We start from the raw sequence: 22212 nt of genomic DNA on the forward strand, positions 1-22212 counted from the left end.
TCGTCTTTTCAAAATCCCCTCGCCCGTCTTCCAGCCAATGGCACACACCTCCTGGGCTTTCCCCACTAATTTTCATTGGAGCAGTAATGACCAAACCTCCTTTGGCCAATTCAAAGTGTCTGCAATACGCTTGAATGCATTTAAATAGGAATCCACCTCAGACTCTCTGAATGGCGGAACCAAAGCAATATTGTTACTGACATCGAAACACTCTCGGGGAGAGTGCAGGGTTTGTGGTGTAACAGGGGAGAGGGGCGTGACACTAGGCTGGCATTCCAGTGCAAAAGCTCTCACTCTAAGGTACATAGCCTCCACCTCCAACTCTGGATGCCTCACCTCCATCTCCCTTATTTTCAATGTCAGCTAGAGCTCCTCCTGGTGTCGTGGATGGATATGGGGAGGTGGGGAGGTGGGCAGGACAGGCAACACAGGCGCTTCAGGCGTTGATTACGGATGAGGTGCTGATGATGGAAGATGTGAGTGCAGTATTGCAATGATTTCCATGACAGCTGATGTGTAGGAGATGAGCTGATTGAGGACAGTGCTATGAGAAAACCTCACTCTGTCAGAAGACTTCCTGGTCATTAGGGTTATCAGTGCAAGTTTTTTTCAACTCATAAAGAAGCATTGTTTTGATTATTGTCGTCAGACTGAAATGTATCTACACTCCACTCTCAGAGGTCACCAGCTGAAGTTTAAACAGGGTGGCCAGTATCATCATTAAAGAAAACACACATGAGTGTTTTTTATATACCAGCTGCACAGAGAGAGAGAGAGAGAGGGAAGATGAGTTTTAAAGACTCTCCTTTAATTAATCAGATTTCATCCTGACTTTCTGCCGGTCATGTATTCATTCATGATTTGTTTATTAGTTCATCATTTCCCTAAGCCAAAGTCAATTCATGGATTTTGATTGCACTTCTGCCTTGCGATGGAATGGTGACCTGTCCAGAGTGTTTACCTTGCCTTTTGCCCAATGAACACTGGGATAGGCTCCAGCACCCCGCGTCCCATAAAAAAAAAAAAATAAATGATTGCACTTGATTGCATGTCCCTTATACATTACACAAGGGGTGTGTTCCAGAAAGCAGGTTTGAAAAATCCTAAACTTAAACTCAAATTTTGACTTGAGTTATCGAAATCCTACACGTGCTGAATTGTTGGTTCCAGAACAGGGGATTCCAATTCCGGAGATTAAGTTCACTCAATTCAGAAAGGTTGAGCTTGAATTGTGCGCGTTCATGATGAACTTTAAAAGCAATCATCAGTCGAACACTGAAGATAAATGATGGATTCTGCTGACAGAGAGAAACGCTGAACGTTTTTTTACAGTGACAGAGCAAGAAGTACTCACGACAGCATACCACGACTACTGGCAAATATTCTTGGAGAAAAGTAATACAGCGACAGCAGCAAAGGAAAGGGAGATGGCATGGCAGAAAATTGCTGACAGAGTTAGTTAATAACATTATCAAGTTGTGTAAAGTACTTATGCTGCATTCAATATTTAAAGCAACTTTTGAGAATTTGGATGCAATTTTGCCTGCATCATACACTATAATACTGAATGCATTTTATGTTTTTGAATCAGATGCAACTCCAGTGGTGTGAAATGCACATGGCAGCAGGTAAAGGTCAAGTACAAAAACATAATTCAGTCAGGTAATATCTTATTTACTTTATAGCTAATTTGTTTCCTTAATTGTAAATGTAAGCCTAGGCATAATAGTTGAGTTTCACTTTGCAGCCAACAGGAAGAAGGTGGAGGCCCGTAAAATGAGTGGAGGGTCCTCACCACCACCTTTCACTCTGGCTGAAGAGCTGGCAGTCAGCCAGAGTACAAAAAGGGCATTTATGGATGGCATTCAGGGGGTAGTTCATCAGGGCCAATTACTCCCCAGACACAAGCTATATAAATGGCAGATTTATCATATTTGAATAAAGGCTGATCACTATGTAGGTATACTTTAAATTCTTAGAGGGAAAATTGTAATTATTTGGTCACAGATTAAAATCTTGCTTGTCATGGTCCTGTCAGACCATGGCTGGCTGTTCCCCTTCCCCTGTGGAGGAATTCCCATTAAACTCTGGAGAACAGGAAGAATAGCTTTTCGTATGTCTGTATCACCCATGTGTCTAACTGAAATTGTAAAATGAGAAGAACACCATAACCCCAAACAAAATGTTGCCTCTCCACCCAGATGCCATTAAAAGATCTATATAAAGTCCATCTGGAGAAGCAAATAAAAAGGGACCTCCAGAAGGACCACATACAAATGAAAATGAAATACTGGAGCAAAAGTGAGAGGTGGGTTTATAAAATGATTTTATTTTTCCATTGTTGTGCATGATGTTAATAAATAACAGCATGTCCTCTCATTTTTTATATTTGCAGGACATAAAGAGGAAATGAGAAATCTGCAGACAAACAGCTGTATTCATTGAACATGCACTGAAAGAATAAATTAAAAAAAAAAAAAAAAAAAAAAACACTGCTTGGGGTGATGTTGCACTTAGTTGAAGTGGTTATTGCAAATTGTGTCCCTCAGTCTGGTCATCTAGGCTGTAAGGAAGGTGCATCTTCTTGTTTTAGGACTGCAGGAGAGCATGTTTACCCTCCTATTGTGGCAATATTATGTAACACCACACTTGCTACAATGATGTCACATGCCCTCTCTGAACTGACTCTGAGCCCACACAGGCACTGGAATCAGACCTTGAGGATGCCAATGGTCATCTCTACCCTGTCTCTTGTCCTGCAGCGGGCCAGGTTGTAGCAGCACTGTGCTCCAGGGTCAGGGTATGGGGTCATTAGAAAGGGCAGGCAGGGGTAGCCTCTATTCCGAAGGAGTATACCATCAAATTGTCCTATAATCACATGATAAAAGTAACCATATGTTATAACACTTAACATAAAAAACTGTAAAAGTAAGATTTGAAGCATCAGTCGGTATCTGAAAGGTAACTTACCCTGTTCAAACTTGTTGTAGAAAGTGGACTCATGAAAAACCCTTGAATCATGGACAGACCCTGGACATTTGGCTTCCACATTTTTGATGATGTGGGTGGCATCACATATTATCTTGACAATAGAGAATGAGTTGCATTACTATCTGAAAAGAAGACCTGATTTAGACACTTGAACCTATGTCATTACATGCACACTGATGCTGTGAAAAGATTTCCTATTCATATAATCTCCTTCGTTCACACTTGGAGCTTTAATAGGAATCTGTGTTTCATCAGCCAATTACATTTGGAAATCCTGAAATGTTGGATAATGATTATTCGTCGTTGAAACAGCTCAGTACTTAAACCCTTCACATAGATTTTTACATGAGATTAACCAACCTGTTATTCTGTAGAATTCCACTTTGATTATCCTTACTCCTTTATGTCCTGAGAAAACAACCAAAATGTGAGGAAAGGGCTTCAGGGCAAGACACACTTTTCAGATGGATCTGAGCACTGTTGCTGTCCTGATGTGTTGAGCATGTCCAATATTACATAGATAACTGATTAAATATATTTACAGGGTTTTAAAGATCCATGGTGAGAAGGGTCATAAAGGTTGGTCAGGTGGAAGAGGAACAATGTGTATTGTATAACAACAACCACACACACAAAAAACAGAAAAGACAAAAACCAAATGGTAACACTCAACACAAAACAAAGAATGTCTAACACAGAACACAATACATAATATTACGGATTTAGTTCACAAGTATTTACATATATACATAGGGCTAAACGGAATGTTCTTTTCTCATGACGAAATAATTGAGAGTGGGAACAAAAAAAGAAAGAAAAAAAGAGAAGCGACCTCCACAATGTTCGTCCCTCCTAACTGGACTCTCCGTGAAGAATCCCGTATCCTACCAATAGGCTATAGTATTACACAATGCAATCAAACAGCTCTTCTTCCGAACCAAGAAATTATTTCCATGCGACACATATACTTCTTTGTCGTCACACAGAGACAGGGGGAGAGAGTAAAAAGGACGAGATGAAAGTCACCCGGATTGCCAGCGAAGAGCCGTGGAAAGACAAACAAGAGACAGAGAGAAAGAGGGACAGACAGCGACAATAACGAAAGAAAAATAAATAAATAAATAAATAAATAAATAAATAAATAAATAAAATAATAGAAAAGCTTACAGCACCTGGTATTCCCAAGTGGTCTCCCATCCAAGTACTAACCAGGCCCCACCCTGCTTAGCTTCCGAGATCGGACGTGCTCAGGGTGGTATGGCCATAAGCGAAAGCGGCCGCCGTACAAGCGCTATTTTAACATGAGCAGAGGCTCCCCGTTTGGCTTCCGACTCCTGCCTCGCTTTAAGACTTTACAGAAAACTACAATGCAGTTCAACTCTCTCCTTTGCTCTTTCCTCCGCTCTCTCTCAGCGCAAACAAGCCCATCCAACGGGGCGAAACATCATACACGCAACACTTCGTAGGGCAACATAAAGCAATAGCCTAGTGTCCGCCACGAATGAAAGGGTTGTCAACCATGCATACTGAGTTACTAACGGAGGGAGAGAAGCAGACAGAGATTTTAAGACAGAGGAGAGTCACCTGGAGAAAGCTGGGGAAAAGCTGGCAGGAAGAATGAGGAGTCGGGGCAACAATCCACATGGAGAGACCAACCACTACGAGTCCACAGTCAAAATCCTTTTTGGTATGGAGTAGTTTGTTCCAAGCTGTATTAAACGAGTCTACGCATACTGAATAACCGACTACTAAAAGCAAACGGACAGTAAACGCCTTGTCTACTGGAGGGAAATATCAGCGACAATGCTGATTCAAGTTTCCCTCTCCGTAGCACGAATCACGCCTTCCTATATTCTACGGTGGCCTACTTCAGTCAATGCGAATACCCAATGACGTACCGGCAATAAAAAAAAATAAATAAAGAAAGAAAGAAAGAAACAAGTTTGGATATGGAACGTACTATGTTTACGGTAACGGGAAAGTGATAGGAAAGGAAAGTGTATTAGAAAATAGACAGCAAGTTATTTAGCTGGAGGTTATTTAATGTTTTATAAAAATGATGAGCATGACACGGTGAAGGGTCAGTGTCGAATGCCACACGTTCGAGATTTGAGGTTTAAGAAAGTTGTTGAGGTAGACTATGGACCGAGCGGAAAAACAGTAATGCTCGCAAAGAAACTATTTTGTAATTGACGAAATGTTACAACGAGGTCTATTAAGTCGTGTGCGGCGAATAATTTTAGCCTTCATGTTAACTGGAACTTGAATGAATGAAAGAGCACGACATCATCTAAACAGATGAAACGTCTGATTGATTGAAGTCTCTGCTACGTAATGCAGGCTCGGTTGGGCTTAGGCTAACTCAAACCAGCCTGCCATTTTTTAGGTTAGTTTCAGAGCATGAGTTGTCATAGCAACTGAACTTGACTTACTCTGATCTTTGTATCCGGAATTCAAGGATTTCCTTGAATTCTTACTTAAAAGTTCTGGCTAACTCATAAATCCTGCTTTCTGGAACACACTCCTGTTCTCATAGAATAGTTGAATATAAACAATGTGATTCCAGCACTTGTGTCTACTTGAGCTCCTAATTAGACTACACATGGATGAGAGGACAACTGTATTTTTCCCCTTTGAAAAATGTCTTCTCTTTGACAAAACTTTAAGTAAAAAAAAAAAAAAAAACTGTAGTCACATTGTTTTGGTTATGTTTGTATTTGGCTACTTATGATCTGAAATGGAGTGAGGAGGAAGACAGGATGAGGTGTGGTTGATTATGACTTGTAGCATGTCACACAGTATTTGAGAAAAGGTGCTGATTCTCTGAAATCACATGACTAACATTACATGGGGAGGAGCTGTCTGTCTGTGGTAGGAGGAACTTGAAACTCTACATATGTAAGTCCAGATCTTGCTGGTGCCCCAAGACACAGCGTTTGAAACCACAGTTATGTGTTTGTCATTGGCTATTTACACATGGCTTATTCTTTCTTTCTTTTTTTTTCTTTTTTTTATTAGGCAGCTTAACTGTAAGAGATAGTCTAATCTTTATGATTTGCTACATGTCATATAGTATTTGGAAAAAGATGCTGATTCTCCAAAATCATATAACTAACATTTCATGGGGAAGAGCTATCTGTCTGTTTTTGTTCTAAATGGCTACAGCTATTTATAAAATAGACAGTAGACATACAATGCATTGTATTTTAGACATAATTTGAAGATATGGAACTATACATAAGAAGCTAAAAATATAATGCACCACAGGCAACATATTATTAATACAAAAAAGTCCATTAAATACGTATTTGGACTCAACTGATGGTAGCTGATTGAAACAAACAATGAAATCATTGTGTTGGTCGACTGATCACTATGGAGGTATTGTATACCTTAAATACTGAGAGGGTACATTGTAATTCTTTGGTCACAGATTAAAATCTTGCTTGTCATGGACCTGTCAGACCATGGCTGGCTGTTCCCCTTCCCCTGAGGAAGATATCCCCATTCAATTCTGAAGAACAGTAAGTAAGAACAGTAAGAACAGCTTTTTGTATGTCTGTATCACATATTTGGACTCAACTGATGGTAGCTGATTGAAACAAACAGCGAAATCATTGTGTTGGTCGACTGAGTTACTTGAGATTAACTGTAAGTTTTGGGTTTTGTGTGATATTGTGTGTATATGAATTAAGTTGTATGACTGCATGTTGTACAACCACAGACAAAATGTGGTATTTGGATGTCCTGACTGTACCAGCAGCATTCTAATTCTCCCATGGCAAGTGTGTGTACCTAATGACTCATGCCTTTAATAGGTGTGTATGTGCGCTTTGGAATGGACGCATCCATAGTTCAGATTAGAACCGTAAGCAGTTAATAATATTGGTGAATAAACCCAAAGATTTGACTGTCAGGTAAATTTTGTAACGTATAGTTCAGTTATTACAGACTTTTTAATGGTTTATGTGGGAATAAGGCCTGGGAATTGTAAAATTGATCATACAATTTATCATTATCATATCCTATCACCTATCACTAGGACTGGATCCTGGATGTTGCACTACACCCTGTATCTACACTGTTTATTGTATATGTCTGCTATTCATCTCATTCCACTAAACTACCTTTGCCCGATGCTGCAGAGTTCACTGCCTTGCACATAAACTGCACGTAAACTGCACATATCTGCACTTTACTCCTGACACAGTCACACTGCTGCTTTTACCTTCTCTCATATATTTTATACTGTTTTTTTTTTTCTTCATTTGGACAGTCATACTAAGCATGTCACTGCATGTAATACTGTGTATGGTTGTGTGTGTGACACATAAAATTTGAATTTGAATGGAATCGTATTAGTCCAGAAAAGCAAGGTACAGAATCCACATGGGGAGACACATCTCTGATGTGAGAGTGAATGAGACTGCATGTCACAAAGATCATCCAAATCATAGCTTCAACATCTGGAGTTTTAACCGGCATGTTGTCTTGTGTATTTAGTTGTCATTGTATACCTGCTGGCAGTTTAAAAAACAAAACAAACAAAAAAACAAACAAACAAAAAAGAGAAAACACCATTCCTGCAATACTTACATGCAAGCCTGTTCTTTCCAACTGCAAGACAAGCTACATTACCTCTTCCAATGAAATGTTAGTCATGTGATTTCAGAGAATCAACTTCTTTTCTCAAATATTGTATGCTGCATTGCAGATAACAACCAGTCTCATTGTGTTTTCTGCCTCATTGAGTTTCACATCATAGAATAGTTTACTATAACCAGAACAAGACCAATGTGATTCCAGCATCTTTCGTAGGTGAAGACCACATCTTCAATCTGACAAAACAAGAGTTCAAGTAGACAAAAGAACTGAAATTACATTGTTTTGTGGTATTCATATTCAGCCGTGTAGGTATTTATGATCTGAAACTGTGAGGAAGAAGACTGAATGAGGTGTGGTTGATTATGACATGTAGCATGTGATACTGTTTTTGAGAAAAAGTGCTGATTCTCTGAAATCACATGACTAACAGTTCATGAGGAGGAGCCATCTTGAAGCTCTACATATATAAGTCCAGCTCTTGCTGCTGCCCTGAGACACCACCTTTGAAAATCACATTTACGTGGTCATCTCTGGCTATTTAAACATGACTTTTTATTTTATTTTTTTTTAATTTTTTATTAGACTCAAGTGTAGGTGAAGTGCAAAACAAAAAGGGATAAAAACAAAGAAAGAAGACAAACTTGTCATTTGATTTGTATAGTTTATAGAGGAACGGGACTGAGGATATATTGACAACAATCTGCACAGCTCCAGCAAGATGACTGATGAGTGAGTTTCTAAACCAGATTATTTTTGAGGTGTTATGACTGTTATTTCTAAGAAAGTTATTTATAACAAGAGCAACAGGTTGGTGATCATATGTCCATGGATTTTATGGAAAGCATTGCACTTTTCCCAGATCATCTCACATTTTGAAACTCATTAAATTACATTGCTATTATTGTGCCAATGGTATGAGGAAAATCTGGTTAATGGTCCTCTGTGAATATTAGACTTAATACTGATATCACTTAGCTGTAACCATATATATATATATAACCTTATTTCGGAAACTGAACCCAGTGAAATTACAGATGTTCTGAAAAACTCTATTTATCGCTCAGCGCTCTGAACACAACCTAGAAATTATTCAGAATAACTCTTCATTAGCTGTACATGTAATAAATAACAGCATTAAAATAGCAGGTACAATAATACTCTTCGAATTCAATACCTCTAGCTCACTAATTTCCTGGATCACTACATTCAGTAACTTGGAAATAACTTATCACGTACTCAAAGAGTAGGAAAAAGAATGTACACGTTTATTACAACGATCAAATTCAATCAGTACAGAATGAATCTAATGTTGAATAAACTGGAAATCAGGTGGAATTTAGGCACATCCGCTATACACCCACATACAACAGCATCTAAACGACTAACAAGAAGACAAGCAACTAACAGTAGACAATAACAATATACTCGTTACCTAAAGTATACGAATAAACAACGACGCGAGTATGAGACATTACTCACGAAGAGGCACACTTAAACAAAAGAACTATCTGAGTGATGTTCTAGTGTAGTTACTTACACACAAAAGGGTATTGAGGGAAAAAGAGAAAAGGGATGAGGAAGAAGAGCAGGCCCAGTCACGTTCAGGTATGAGAGACCGGAGTTACCGAGGTTGGCAGTAGGAGACTGTGAGCGAGACTTCGTGTCAGTAACGGGAAAGTCTTTTAGCGTCGCAGATCTTGCGTAGTGGTGAGCCTGGGTCGATTTTTCTTGGAGACGAGCAGGACAGAACGGACGGACTACATTACGGCTGATACAACCGGAGCTCAACTGATGCTAAGCCAAACTGTAGCATATCGGAACGTAGCTGAACTGTAGAACTGTAGGGAGTGTGGCATTTTATCCGATTTGCAGATGGGGGTGTGGTGCTGCTACCCTTTTGGGGGTGTCTCTGCCTGAAGGGAGGAGACACTCCTTGAAATTTAGAAAGTATTAATTTGACCTCGGCTGAAATTATTTTAGGTAACTTTTCCCATTAAAGTATGGTAAAATCACGTTAGCTTACTTGTATATGCCGCATTTTATGCTTTCGAACAAGACCAAAGATGGTTTCTTTATAATTAAAAACAGCACAGTTACACTACAAATGTTTAAGTCCTACCGCGCTTTTATGACTATAGGAATGGTTATGACTCGATACGCATACTTATTCGATAACGTCATATGGTTAGTTCAATTTTTCTTTTGTTTCAAATAGTTTGTATCCGGGTGGAGCAATGCAGGTGGGGTCTGTGGCATGGTCCAAATTCCATTCTCACTGGGAAACTAACCTCCCGAGGTGATCTAGTCTCCCTCGCAATTAAACATTATCCGCATATGACCAAATGGTTTGGGGGTTGCTGCGCTAAAACATCGTGCCTGGTGTCTGTTACAGTGTTACAGTGAAAAGTGTTACAGTGAGGAGTTTCTGTTTTGGTATGCATTGGTCCTGAACACAGGGAGGCCTGGGCCATGAGAGAGAGAACTGGGATCAAAGGGGATGGGGGTAGAAAGGCAGAGTGACAGAAATAGATAAAGAAGGGTGAAAAAGAGGGAGAGAGTTTAAACAACTGCAACTTTAATTACTAAGGAACACTTAAGGTTAACAAATGTTCTTTTCTTTCTGAAAGCTGCACAGTGTCTATCCGACACTATAAAACTGTATTATTATTATTATTATTATTATTATTATTATTATTATTATTCTTGAGGGCCAAGAAGGCACCCATTGTGTTTCTACCTTTTCTTCTTCTTCTTCTTCTTCTTCTTTTTCTTCTTCTTCTTCTTCTTCTTCTTCTTCTTTTTCTTCTTCTTCGTCTGCCTAGGGTGTCTATGGCAGCCCCTAGAACCTTATGGTAAAAACTTGTGAAATTTGGTACACTGATTGAGGACAGTGCCCTTATTGTTTTCACCCAAGTTTCATGTCTGCACCTCAACCACTCTAGTGCCACCAATGGGTCAAAGTTGGAGGTGCATTTACACATGCAGCTTTTGAACCACATGCCCAATTTTCAAAAATGGGGTACCATTGGATTCCTTGGATCAAGTCCCATTTTACCCATTACAGCCGATCAAAATCAGCGACAAAGCCGCCAAACAAGAAGTTAGGGTATATCTCAGCAATACTTTCATGCACTAGCACCAATCTTGGTATGTGGACTCAGGACCCTGTCCTGAGGATGCGCAAGAAATTGTGTCATTTGAACTCTGGGGGACGCTGTAATAAACCAAAATATGTTTTTGCCTGTTCAAGTGTTCATGTGTTTCTCTTAGCAAAAGGGATTCTTGTGTCAGATAAGTTGTCATAACACTTGCTATCAGTGCTTAAAGCCATGTTTTTAACAAGATTCTACCAAGTTGCCATGGCGACTGTGTCCTGCCTTGCTGCTTGGCCCGCACATAACTACTTGCAGCTATATTATTATTATTATTATTATTATTATTATTATTATACTATATGGTATAGCACACCCTAGGGACGCACCTGAATCCGAATCGAGGTCAAGGAAAAGTGGTTAGGAAAGGACATAGGACGTTATTTTTTTTAGTATATATATATACTATTCGGATGCACCCTTAGAGTGCTGGCAAACAGGAATAGCTGCCCAAAAGATGCATAGGCACTCCGAGTTAGGATGGAATTATTTAATTTCATACTTAAAAAATAATATGTTATTTATGTAATACGTTTGTTAATTGGTTGATAATATAACTGAAATATCATCACAAATGCTCCTGAAATAAAGAAATTGTGTTCTAATTTCTTGTTTGTCCAATGCTTGATGGGTTTGATTGACATCTGTATTAGCCAATTAACAAATCTGGTTTTCACTTTATAGTTCCAGGGATGTGAACCTTCAACAGGAGATAGCAGCTGGTTTTCTAACCAACATATTTGCACATTTTAAGCGTATTCATGAAAATTCGGCTAAGGAAATGTCTGTGTGCATTTCCATCAGCTGTGTTAAGTGAATTAAAAATGTGCACTTTCCTTATCGTGGGGGCAGTTGTAAACAGCTGTGGGTTCAAAACTTGCCTAGAGCAACCACTACTCCATGGCCCCGCCATTCAAAAGGAAATGTAACCTACCAGCTGGCAGGACAGGTTTGGGCAATAGAAAAAATGTCCGGGACTTTAGCTTAATAGCCCAGTCCTAGCCATGCCCCTGTTGCCCGCTATGCGGATTAAGTCGGGGGTCCTGTCCTGCTTTATCCACTTTGCTTACTGTAAACTTGTGGGCATGTAAAGCCCTCTGAGACTGTGATATTGCGCTTTAAATAAACTAGAACTAGAACGTTAACTTGGTGTCTTTGCATGGAGCATTACCTCTGGTCAATTCCCCCTCTTTGTGTGACCAAGTTTTCATGTGATGAGAGTGCTGCCAAACGCTGCCACATGCACATACACACTCTCTCTCTCTCTCCCCCAGATCAGGAACCGTCTCTGTGTACAGTAGAGATGCAGATACCCAGGTGCCAATTACACATGAGTAAGTGCCTCCCCTTCTTAAAATGGATAAAATGGGACAGGTTTTGTGTTAGCAGGTGAGTGGTAATCCATTCCCCTGTACCTTATGAGACAGCCTGCAGTCAATAAAGACAGCAAAAATATGTAGGGGTAACCCATGGACAAACAGCAGCATATTAATGAACAGTAATATGTTATTGCAAACAGTCATTCATAAATGTGCTCTCTTCTCACTCTAACAAGACAGTACTTGTTCAGATTTTAATGTAAGCTATGAAATGCTATGCTGTCGTATCACTGTGAATGAACAATAAGAGATAGACTAGAAAAGGCCCTGAGTCAAACTAAATCAGCAAGTCAGATTCATAGGACATTTCACTGCTTTTTGAAGCTTTCCTATTTGGAAATTATACAGGTATGCAACTATGTTGAGTGCATTCATTACTCAGTCCATTTACTGAACCCTTATTGACTTCATCAGTAGCTTTGAAACTAGTGCAGGCAATCAAACTGGTGATCCAAAATGTGCTGCTGTTTAAAAGAGACACCACAGTTGATAGAAAAGCATTGGCCATCTCTCTAAATTTTGTCATTTAGATTATTAATGGCTTAAGGATCAACTCTCTTGCTTTTCGTTGCTGTTGCCAAAATGCACTCTTACTCAAATCATGCTGTTACTGCATTTAAGCAAAGTATAGACAGTATCATTACTATAATCCTATCAATGATTAAATCTATTGTTTATCAAATGTTTTAATCTGTTAAATCTTGTTGTAATTCATGGAACAATTGATAAGAGGACTGTTCTGTGCAATTTCTGCAGTAAGGAATGTTCATACCATTGGAGTAGTTCAAGCCTGAAATATCATGCCAACACCAAGCACTTAGCATAGAATCAGGGGCTAAAGCGTAGCATTAGGGGCTAAACTCAGACCTAGTTTAGCCCCTGATGCTACCGTGAGTAACCAGTCCTGTCAAGCCACACTTGAACAAGCGTTCAGACGCAAACTGAGTAAGTCTACATGTGACAGATCTAAACTATGACACACAGACAATCATTACAATGTCAAGGAAAAATATGAAACTTGTTTCCATCATTTTTCTTGCTGAAACATTTCTGATTTTTTCATATATTTTTCATTATTTCATATATTGCACACACACTCTCTCTCTCCCCCAGATCAGGGGCTGTCTCTGTGTACAGTAAAGATGCAGATACCCAGGTGCCAATTACACGTGAGTAAGTATCTCTCCTTCTTTATAGGATAAATGGGACAGGTTGATTGTTATGTCCATTGTTATGACTCTGGACTTTCTGACTAACAGACCCCAGTCTGTTAAGTTAGATTACCTTTCCTCTTCCACTCTCACTCTGAGCACCGGCATGCCACAAGGCTGTGTGCTGAGCCCTCCCTGTATTCCCTCTTCACCTACGACTGCGTCCCTGTGCATGGTTCCAATACCATAATCAAGTTCGCAGACTGCACCACGGTGGTAGGCCTGATCAGAGAGGACGACAAGACGGCCTACAGAGACGAGGTTGAGCACCTGGCTGCGTGGTGCGCAGACAACAACTTGGCCCTTAACACTCAGAAGACCAAGGAGATCATTGTGGACTTCAGGCGTGCTAGGAGCAAAGCACACGCCCCCATCTACATCAACGGAGTTATAGTGGAGCGTGTACCTAGCTTCAAACTCCTGGGCATCCACATCTCTGACAATCTCACCTGGTCCCTGAACTCCACCATCCTCATCAAAAAGGCACAACAGTGGCTTTACTTCCTGTGGAGCCTTAAGAAAGCTCATCTGTGCTCCAAGATACTGGTGGGCTTTTACCGCTGTACCATTGAGAGCATACTCACCAACTGCATCTCAGTGTGGTATGGCAACTGCTCCACAGCAGACCGTAAAGCACTCCAGCGGGTGGTGAAAACTGCCCAACGGATCACCGGCACCAAACTGCCTACCATTGAGAACATTTACACCAAACACTGCCTGGGTCGGGCGGAAAGCATCATCAAGGATGCATCCCACCCTAACCATGGTCTCTTTACCCTCCTCCCATCTGGCAGGTGTTACAAGAGCCTCCGCTCCCTCACCAGCCGGCTCAGGAAGAGCTTCTTCCATGAGGCTGTGACTCTGCTGAACTCCACACCACAGCGCTAGCTTTATTTGCACTCCACTGCACTATCTGTACTTATGCACTATCTCTGTCCTGTATGCACTGTTTTCTGCTCCTTTGCACTGGCTTTCCGCTCATGCTGTTCAGAGTACCCTATTTAAACTGTACATACAACCTACTGTAAATATTTTGTCTATTATATCTATTCAACCTATACATATACACTCCTCTGTCTACTCTGTCAGCTTCACCTCTGTGTATAACATTATTAATATATATACATGTACATATCTGTATATTTGCTCACCGCCGTCTATAATGCTGTATATACTGTAAGATATAACATCACTACTGCAGTACTCACTACCTGCACTTGCCTGTAAATAATACTATGCTTTTGCACTTCTGGATAGATGCTACTGCATTTCATTGGCTTTGTACCTGTACTCTGCACAATGACAATAAAGTTGAATCTAATCTAATCTAATCTAATTACTGCATATGAAGAGTGAAAAAATGCTCTGAATGTATGGGAAGTAAAAGAGATGCTGACCTTTAAAATTTGTAATGTCTGTTATCATTGATGCAGTCATCTACCAAAATCCATTTGAATTGAAATATTTTTAAATGCTTCTTGTGGGAAATATCGATATATGCAATTAATTTAGATTAATTAATCACAAAGCACGTAATTAATTAGATTTTTTAAAAGTTGAGTTTTCTAAGTTTTTTAAATTGCTTGACATTAAAACATATTTATATGTACATACATACATACATACATACATACATACACACACACACACACACACACACACACACACATACACATACATACACATTACCAAAGGTGCAATTAATTCTGGAGAACACTCCGGTTAAAGCATTGCAGCTCTCTTCAGTCATTTCTGTCATGACAAAACTGTTAACACAGTTTAGCTTGGATTGCTCTGTTGACACAAATTTGTAGTTTTTGATTTATAAGCAGTTATGCTGCTGGCTAGTCAGCTATGACTGCCCAATTGTCCAAGCTTTGTCTTAATGAACAGGGGATATGTCATTCCTGTTTAAAACTTCAGATAAAATTATTTAATATGAGTAAATATTTAAATTAATCCATATTTCTCACGGCTTTAAAAACAATGTAACACAATATTTTTTCTTCATGTTTTGTTTTCTTTTTCAAAGACCACATTACTCATCAGCTGTCACCAGCATAGCCCTGCAAAGTCTCCAGATTCAACCTGGACCACCTGCACGTTACATCCTGACTACAAAGAGGAGCAGCTTTGATAAAGATGAAAGGGTTAGAAGATGGACGTTTGGGAAGAGAGACAACAATAAGCCAAACAAAACTATTCTAGTGGTGGGAGAAACAGGCACAGGGAAAACCACTCTGATTAACACCATGGTTAATTATGTTCTTGGTGTGAGGTGGGAGGACAGAATGTGGTTTGAGATCACTGAAGAAGACGGGGACAGGCAGTATAAATCACAAACATCTGCAATCACTGTTTATGAAATATTTCCTGAAAACAGCTCAATCTCCCTATCCCTTATTGACACTCCTGGATATGGAGGAACAGGAGGTGTAGAGAAGGACAAGGAAATTTCTGAAAATTTGTTAAAATTGTTTCAGTGTGAGAGTGGTGTTCATGAAATTGATGCAGTGTGTCTTGTGGTGGCAGCAACCCAAAAACGACTCTCTGACAGACAGCGCTACATTTTTGATGCAGTAATATCCATATTTGGTAAAGATATAGAGAAGAACATAGTGCTGATGATCACACATTCAAGAAAACGAATACACCAAACTTTACTTGCAACCATTGATGCTGCAAGGATTCCATACGCTAGAGATGAGAGAAAAGAAGCTGTTTATTTTGCATTTGACAATTGCCAGACTGAAGATTATGATGAGGAAGATGAGTCTGAACAAGAAGCTTCTTGGAAGAAAGGAATGAAAAGGATGGATGAATTCATTGCATTTTTGAATACAAGGGAGTGTAGAAGCCTGCAGATGACACAGGGGGTTATGCGGCAGCGCAAGCAACTAGAGGCCACTGTTGACCATTTAGAGGACCAGATTGAGTTTATAGAGGCCAAGCACAGAGAACTTGCTCAAACTGAGAAGGCTTTGGAGGAAAACGAGGATAAGATGAAGAAGAATGAAAACTTCACCTATGAAGTGGAGGTGTCCTACAAAGTAAAGGTTCCCATTAAAAATGCATCATGGTGGGACAGCAAGGCTACCTGTTGCACTGTGTGTAAGGAAAACTGCCATAAGACAGGTTGCTGGTGGGTCAGTAATCTTCAATGGTGTGAAGTTATGGAAAAAAATCACTGCACTAAATGCGAAAAGAAATGTCATCACACAAAGCATGTTAAGGAAGACAAAATATATGTCCTGGAAAAAAAGAAAGAAAAAAGAACATATGACGAACTTAAAAGAAAATACGAAAACAGTAAAGAAGCAGTTGTCATGAATGTGGACATCATGAAAAAAATTAAGGAAGAGTTGACAGCTGCAGAACAAGAAAAATCAACTTTAGTTGTGGAGGCATACCAGTACATTATGACATTGTGTGAGATTGCCTTGAAACCAGACTCTTTGTCCACTCTGCAGCATCTTGATTTCTTAATTCCAAGGGTGCAGGAAATAGGAAAATCAGAGTGGGTTGAGAAACTTATGGACCTGAGGAAAACTGAGCAGGAGGAAGACAGGGGTGCCTGGAATTATATGAAAGGTTTTTATAAAGCTGGGAAAAAAAAGATCCTGGGTTGAAGTTTTCTGATTCAGATCAGGAAAAGAGATATTATAAGGCAAAAAACACTCTGACTTTGCAGAAAATGGTCACAAAACCACACAACATCCTAAATGAGAAGACAACAGAAGAGAAGGTCTGCTGTGGGAAGGGAAAAATAATGGCAGAGCTTCTGTCTGAACTGTATTTTTCACATCACTTTTTAAAGACAAACAAACAGGGAAAAACTCCAGTGACATCTGAATCTACTTGCTGATACCTTCCAGTGGATCTGGTATGACAGATACATTGCCTTGGCTTCATCTTTTACCTGTGTATGTCACAAAACAAGTCTTTTCCTGTGTTAAGACAACTTGTGTTTATTCAAGAAAAAACTTTCACAAATGCAGCACTTTGAATATATGTCACACCTATATTTTTAACATGTTTAATTCCATTTTATGTTATCTGATGTATAAAAGTTATTGTAGGAGACTTTGTTAATTAGGCTGGATCTGAGCATAATCTCAATCACGTCCATAACATGACCTTTATTTTGTTGCTGTGGAAGGAAACAGCTCTGATTAAACTTTCTGATCATCTCACAATCTGGGTTCATGTGTCAGTCTAGTGCTGGTCGCTGTTCATTACTGATCAGTCAAACTGGTAAAGACTAAGATACATACACTCAACAAGATGTTTGTTTTAAACTTGCTGTGACAAAGAGATTTTAAACGTGTTGGGGAGTATAGCCACACATTAAAAAAAACAATACTGGTAGTTTAGGCTTGCCTTAAATTCCTGACTTGGCACAGCTTTGTATGTATGAACTCTCACACAAACAGTTGAACTGGCCTTTGAACCGAGTTATCTTAATACATTTCAAAACCACTTCCATCAAAAGGAAGCAGGGAATGGTTTGTCCAGTTGTGCATTTGTTACCGGCCTGTGGTAAGGTTCTATTAATAATTTTATCAGAAAAGAATTAGGATACAAATCAGACAATGCCAAAGAGTGACACCCAACGGAATAAGCACCAGTCAGTGGTACAGAGCGTTGCTAAAATTTACCAACATTCAAGAGAGTTTACAACTGACACAGAAATGACAAAGTAACCAAAAACAGAAAGATTAAAAGATTAAATCTCCATGATTGTATACACACACACACACACACTGTGAACAGTGATCAGTGAATTGGACAAATGATCAGGGGTTGGACAAAGTAATGGAAATTTCAAGACCTATAAATTTGCTGAGGTTTAAACGTTAATACGATTCCCGCTGATATGTAAATCTTATGGTTATGCACTGCAGACATCCTGTGCTTTATGCATTACCCAAGATTTGTTTTTCTGTAGAGGTCTGCATATTAATATAAGTCAAATGTGTGACCTTTAAGATTTCCAAAGAGGGCAAAATGTTGGAGCGTGAATGGCTGGCGCTTCAGTAACAAAAACTGCTGAGCTGTTATATGTATCAAGAGTAACTGTTTCTAAAGTCATGATGGCATACCAAAAACTAGGGAAAACTAGTTCTGGGAAGCGTAACTCTGGACGGAAGCCAAAACTCTGTAAACTGCAGAGCATTAGAATGCATTGTGTCAAAAAATCACAGAACCACCGCAACTGAAGTGATTGCAGAGCTAATCCAACATCTTGCTAACCCAGTATCAGCCAAAACAGTTTGTTGAGAGCTCAGTGTAGCTGGATACCATGGAAGGGCTGCCATTGCCAAACCTTCTCTTTCCCCCGTCAATGTTCAAAAACATCTAAAATGGTGCAAAAACCATCAGAAGTGGACAACAGACCAGTGGAAGAATGTCAGCTTCTCTGATGAATCATCCTCCATGCTTTTTCCTTGTTCAGGATGAATTTGTATGGAGGAAGCCAAAAGAAGCCTTTCATTTCGATTGCCTGATCCCAACCATTAAGCATGGAGGTGGTTCTGTGATGGTGTAGGCTACAATATCATGGAATTCTCTTGGTTGTGTGTCAGTACTGTATGGTAGGGTTACCTCTAAAGAGTATTTGTCAATTTTGGGTGACCAAATTCACTCAGTGGTCCAAACACTCTTTCCAAATGGTGGTGCCATCTTTCAAGACGATAAGGTGCCAATTCACACTGCTAAAATCGTTAAAAACTGGAATGAAGGTTACACCACTGAAGTTGATTGGCCCCCTATCATCATCTCTGAATGAGCTGGAACAGGTTTTGTCTCAGGAATGGCTTGAAATTTCCTTAGCCACTGTCCAAAAGTTGTATGAATCCATTCCTTGACATATTGAAGCAGTTATTCCTGCCAAAGGAGGACCAACTCAATATTAAATAATAAAACTTTAACAAGGTGTTTCCATTATTTCAAAATCATTTCCATTATATCAAAAACACAACCAAAACTGCCTTTTATCACCTCCATAATGCAGAAACCATTGTTCACACATTCGTCACATCCCACCTCGATTACTGCAATGTTCTGTACTAAGGCCTGCCTGCTTCTGGATCCAAAAGTCTTCAGCTGGTCCATAATGCTGCTGCCAGAATTCTGACCAGAACAAGGAAGTTTGATCACATTACACCTAGCCTGGCTTCCCTTCACTGGCTCCAAATTCATGCAAGGGCAGATTGTAAGGTCCTCTTACTAACGTATAAAATTTTACATGGGCTTGCGTCGGCCTACCTATCTGACTTTATAATCCTCCTCGTACCCTGCACTCTCAAGATTCTGGACTATTAATCATTCCAAGAGTTAAAAAGAAGTCCGCTGGCAACCGAGCCTTTTCCCACCACTCTCCCTTCCTTTGGAATAGTTTAACAACAGAAATGAGGGCTGGCGAACTCACTTCATACCTTTACAACCAGACTAAAGACTTATCTATTTTCTCTAAATTATGGACAATATCATTCTGATTTGACTTTGTAATAGATATGGGTGGCCTGATCATGAATGAGGGGACCAGACAAAATTCTTTTCTTCCCCGACTGCACCCAACATAGTATCACAAGGGATCAATCGTTTTACCGATCTCAGCAACCCTTAGCTCTACGGTGCTACTGCTCTGCTTTCCATGATGTCACACAGGAGGACTGCGCTCTTGCAGGCTCTACCCCTAAGTGAGGTGGCCAAGATGGCGTCAAGCTAGGTGGGCGTATTTTTCACTGCTCTTCAGGTTTAGGGAGTAATTGCAGGAATTGCCATTGTTTCTGAATGCCCTTTATGTATTAGCTGCTTAAATTAATAATTATTAGTGATAAGCTGCTTTGCTGATTGATGGGCAGAAGGAAAGGGAGAAAGAATCAATCCTTTGAAACTATGTCGAAAAGCGACGACAGCATGAATGTTACGCAAGATTCGGATGCTCAGTGGTTCGATGCGGACAGTAACTCCCAACCTGATGCTCTCGCCATGCCACTGCCCGAATCACCAGATAAATGCCCTCCCCCAAAAAAGGGCAAAGGCTGAGGTAATATCTGAGTCCAGTGGCTCTGAAAGAAATGTCACTTATACTGTTGCAGGCGAAATTCTCGTAGCGATAAAGATGTTAAGCGACAAGCTTGACTATACTTGTACTAAAGTAGCCGCCATTGTGAAGACTTCAGAGACTTCATCCTCAAAGCTAACTGAACTCGCATCGACTGTGCAAAAACTTGCCTTAAATGTCAAAGAACATGGTGACAAAATAAGTTCACTGAAGCAAGAAATTGCCAGACTAAAAATAGAAAATTCTGCACTGAAACTTAGCATAGCAGATTCTCAGCGCTACACTAGAAAGTGGGCACTGAAACTCCATGGCTTGAACAAGGATGATCGGGAGGATGTCAGAACACAGACTATTGATGTGCTGTACAAGGTTGCACCGAATATTCAGGCTAAATTTGAAGAAGTGAATGATGTTGTTCATCGGGTTGGACGAAAGAAAAACACACCAAGCACGATGTCACGATGCTCAATTATAATTTTGTTCTCTATGCGCTGTTACCGAGACCCAGTCTGGAAAGAAGCCAGACATAACACCTTCCTGAAACACAACAATCTTCGCGTCACCGAGGATTTCTCTTCCAAGGATCAAGCAGCTAGAAAGTTGCTCTGGCCATTTGTCCAAAAGGTGAGGTCAGAGGGGAAAAAGGCTTCCTTTCGTGGCCCATTTGCGTTTGTGGATGGGAAAAGAATCAACTCTAATGGCACATATGTAGAGGACCCAAGAGGACGAGACTAGCAGCTACGTTGATGGATCATACGGTCTATACTGCTATCCCATCTGTAGGTGTAGGTTAACTTTAGGCTTGCCTAATTACAGCTTCCTAACTTTTGTCTAGGTTTTTGTTTTTGAGCTTTTTGTGCCTTTCTACTCCTTTTCCTGTTCTCTCTTGGTTATGGTTCTGAAATTTAATTCCATGAGTATAGCGTCTTTAGATGTTAGGGGACTTCGTGACAGTGTTAAAAGGAAAGCACTTTTTCTTTATTGCAAATTTAAAGGTGATGTTATAGACTCGGTCATCTCAGATGGTGGACGGTGGATAATTTTGATTCTTAAGGTGGACAATGTTTTCTTTATTATTTGTAATGTTTATGGGTGTAATTCTGTTTCACAAGATAGGAATTTATTTTTGGAAATAACTAAAGTGGTTCAGGAAAGTTCCTCAAAATATAATGATCCTTACATTATTATCGCAGGAGATTTCAATGAGTGCCTTGACAATTCTATTGACAGATACCCTTGTCGTTCCAGGTCAAGTCTTAATAGCAATAATAACATTATAGCACTGTGCACTAGCTTATCTATAATTCATCCATGGCATTTTCTTAACCCTGGGAAAGAGGATTTTACATGGTCCAAAAAAAAACTACTACATTATGTTCTAGAATTGATATGTTCTTGATTTCTACTTCTGCTTTACAATTTGTTAAAGATGTATCACATAGACCTTCACCATTATCAATTCACAAACTTATATATTTGATGTTGGAAGATACCAAATTGATGAGTCAAAGAGGTTACTGGAAATTTAATAACTTCTTAAAGATAAGCTATTTAACAGCCAAATTTATAAATTAGTGGAAGAATTTTTAGATTACAAGAAAAACAACAACTAATTCAAGAGGATGAGAGAGAATTGACTAACATTCAGTTGAAAGTAGATCAGTTTCATTTGGAATTAGCCCAGGGTGCATATATTAGATCAAGGGTTAAGTGGATGGCAGAAGGTGAAAAGAATTCAAACTATTTTTTTTCACTTGAAAAGAGGAATGCAAAATGAAATGCAATCACAGCTTTGAATCTCAATG

General features: G+C 39.6%; 1 protein-coding gene and 1 pseudogene across 1 annotated transcript; one reads left to right on the top strand and one right to left on the bottom strand.

Annotated features, from left to right (window-relative positions):
- The first annotated feature begins 356 nt into the window (after positions 1-356).
- LOC115816487 (uncharacterized) lies at positions 357-16967 on the top strand. Its single transcript, XM_030779441.1, has 6 exons — positions 357-476; positions 1592-1628; positions 1748-1872; positions 2702-2800; positions 13438-13762; positions 15388-16967. Exons 1-6 carry the CDS (start codon positions 357-359, stop codon positions 16965-16967), a joined length of 2286 nt encoding a protein of 761 aa, XP_030635301.1.
- LOC115817636 (uncharacterized) lies at positions 4152-4260 on the bottom strand (annotated as a pseudogene).
- Positions 16968-22212: the final 5245 nt, after the last annotated feature.

Source organism: Chanos chanos, chromosome 7 (assembly GCF_902362185.1).
Source record: "Chanos chanos chromosome 7, fChaCha1.1, whole genome shotgun sequence".
NCBI classification, from domain to species: Eukaryota; Metazoa; Chordata; class Actinopteri; order Gonorynchiformes; family Chanidae; genus Chanos; species Chanos chanos.

What these genes read in the sequence shown, in the direction of transcription:
- LOC115816487 (XM_030779441.1), top strand. Translation starts at nt 357, where the DNA reads ATGTCAGCTAGAGCTCCTCCTGGTGTCGTGGATGGATATGGGGAGGTG. An exon ending in TTATGGATGGCATTCAGGGG is followed by an intron (nt 1,873 to 2,701) that starts GTAGTTCATCAG and finishes GAGCCCACACAG; the next exon opens with GCACTGGAATCAGACCTTGA. An exon ending in CACTGTGCTCCAGGGTCAGG is followed by an intron (nt 2,801 to 13,437) that starts GTATGGGGTCAT and finishes TCTCACTCTGAG; the next exon opens with CACCGGCATGCCACAAGGCT.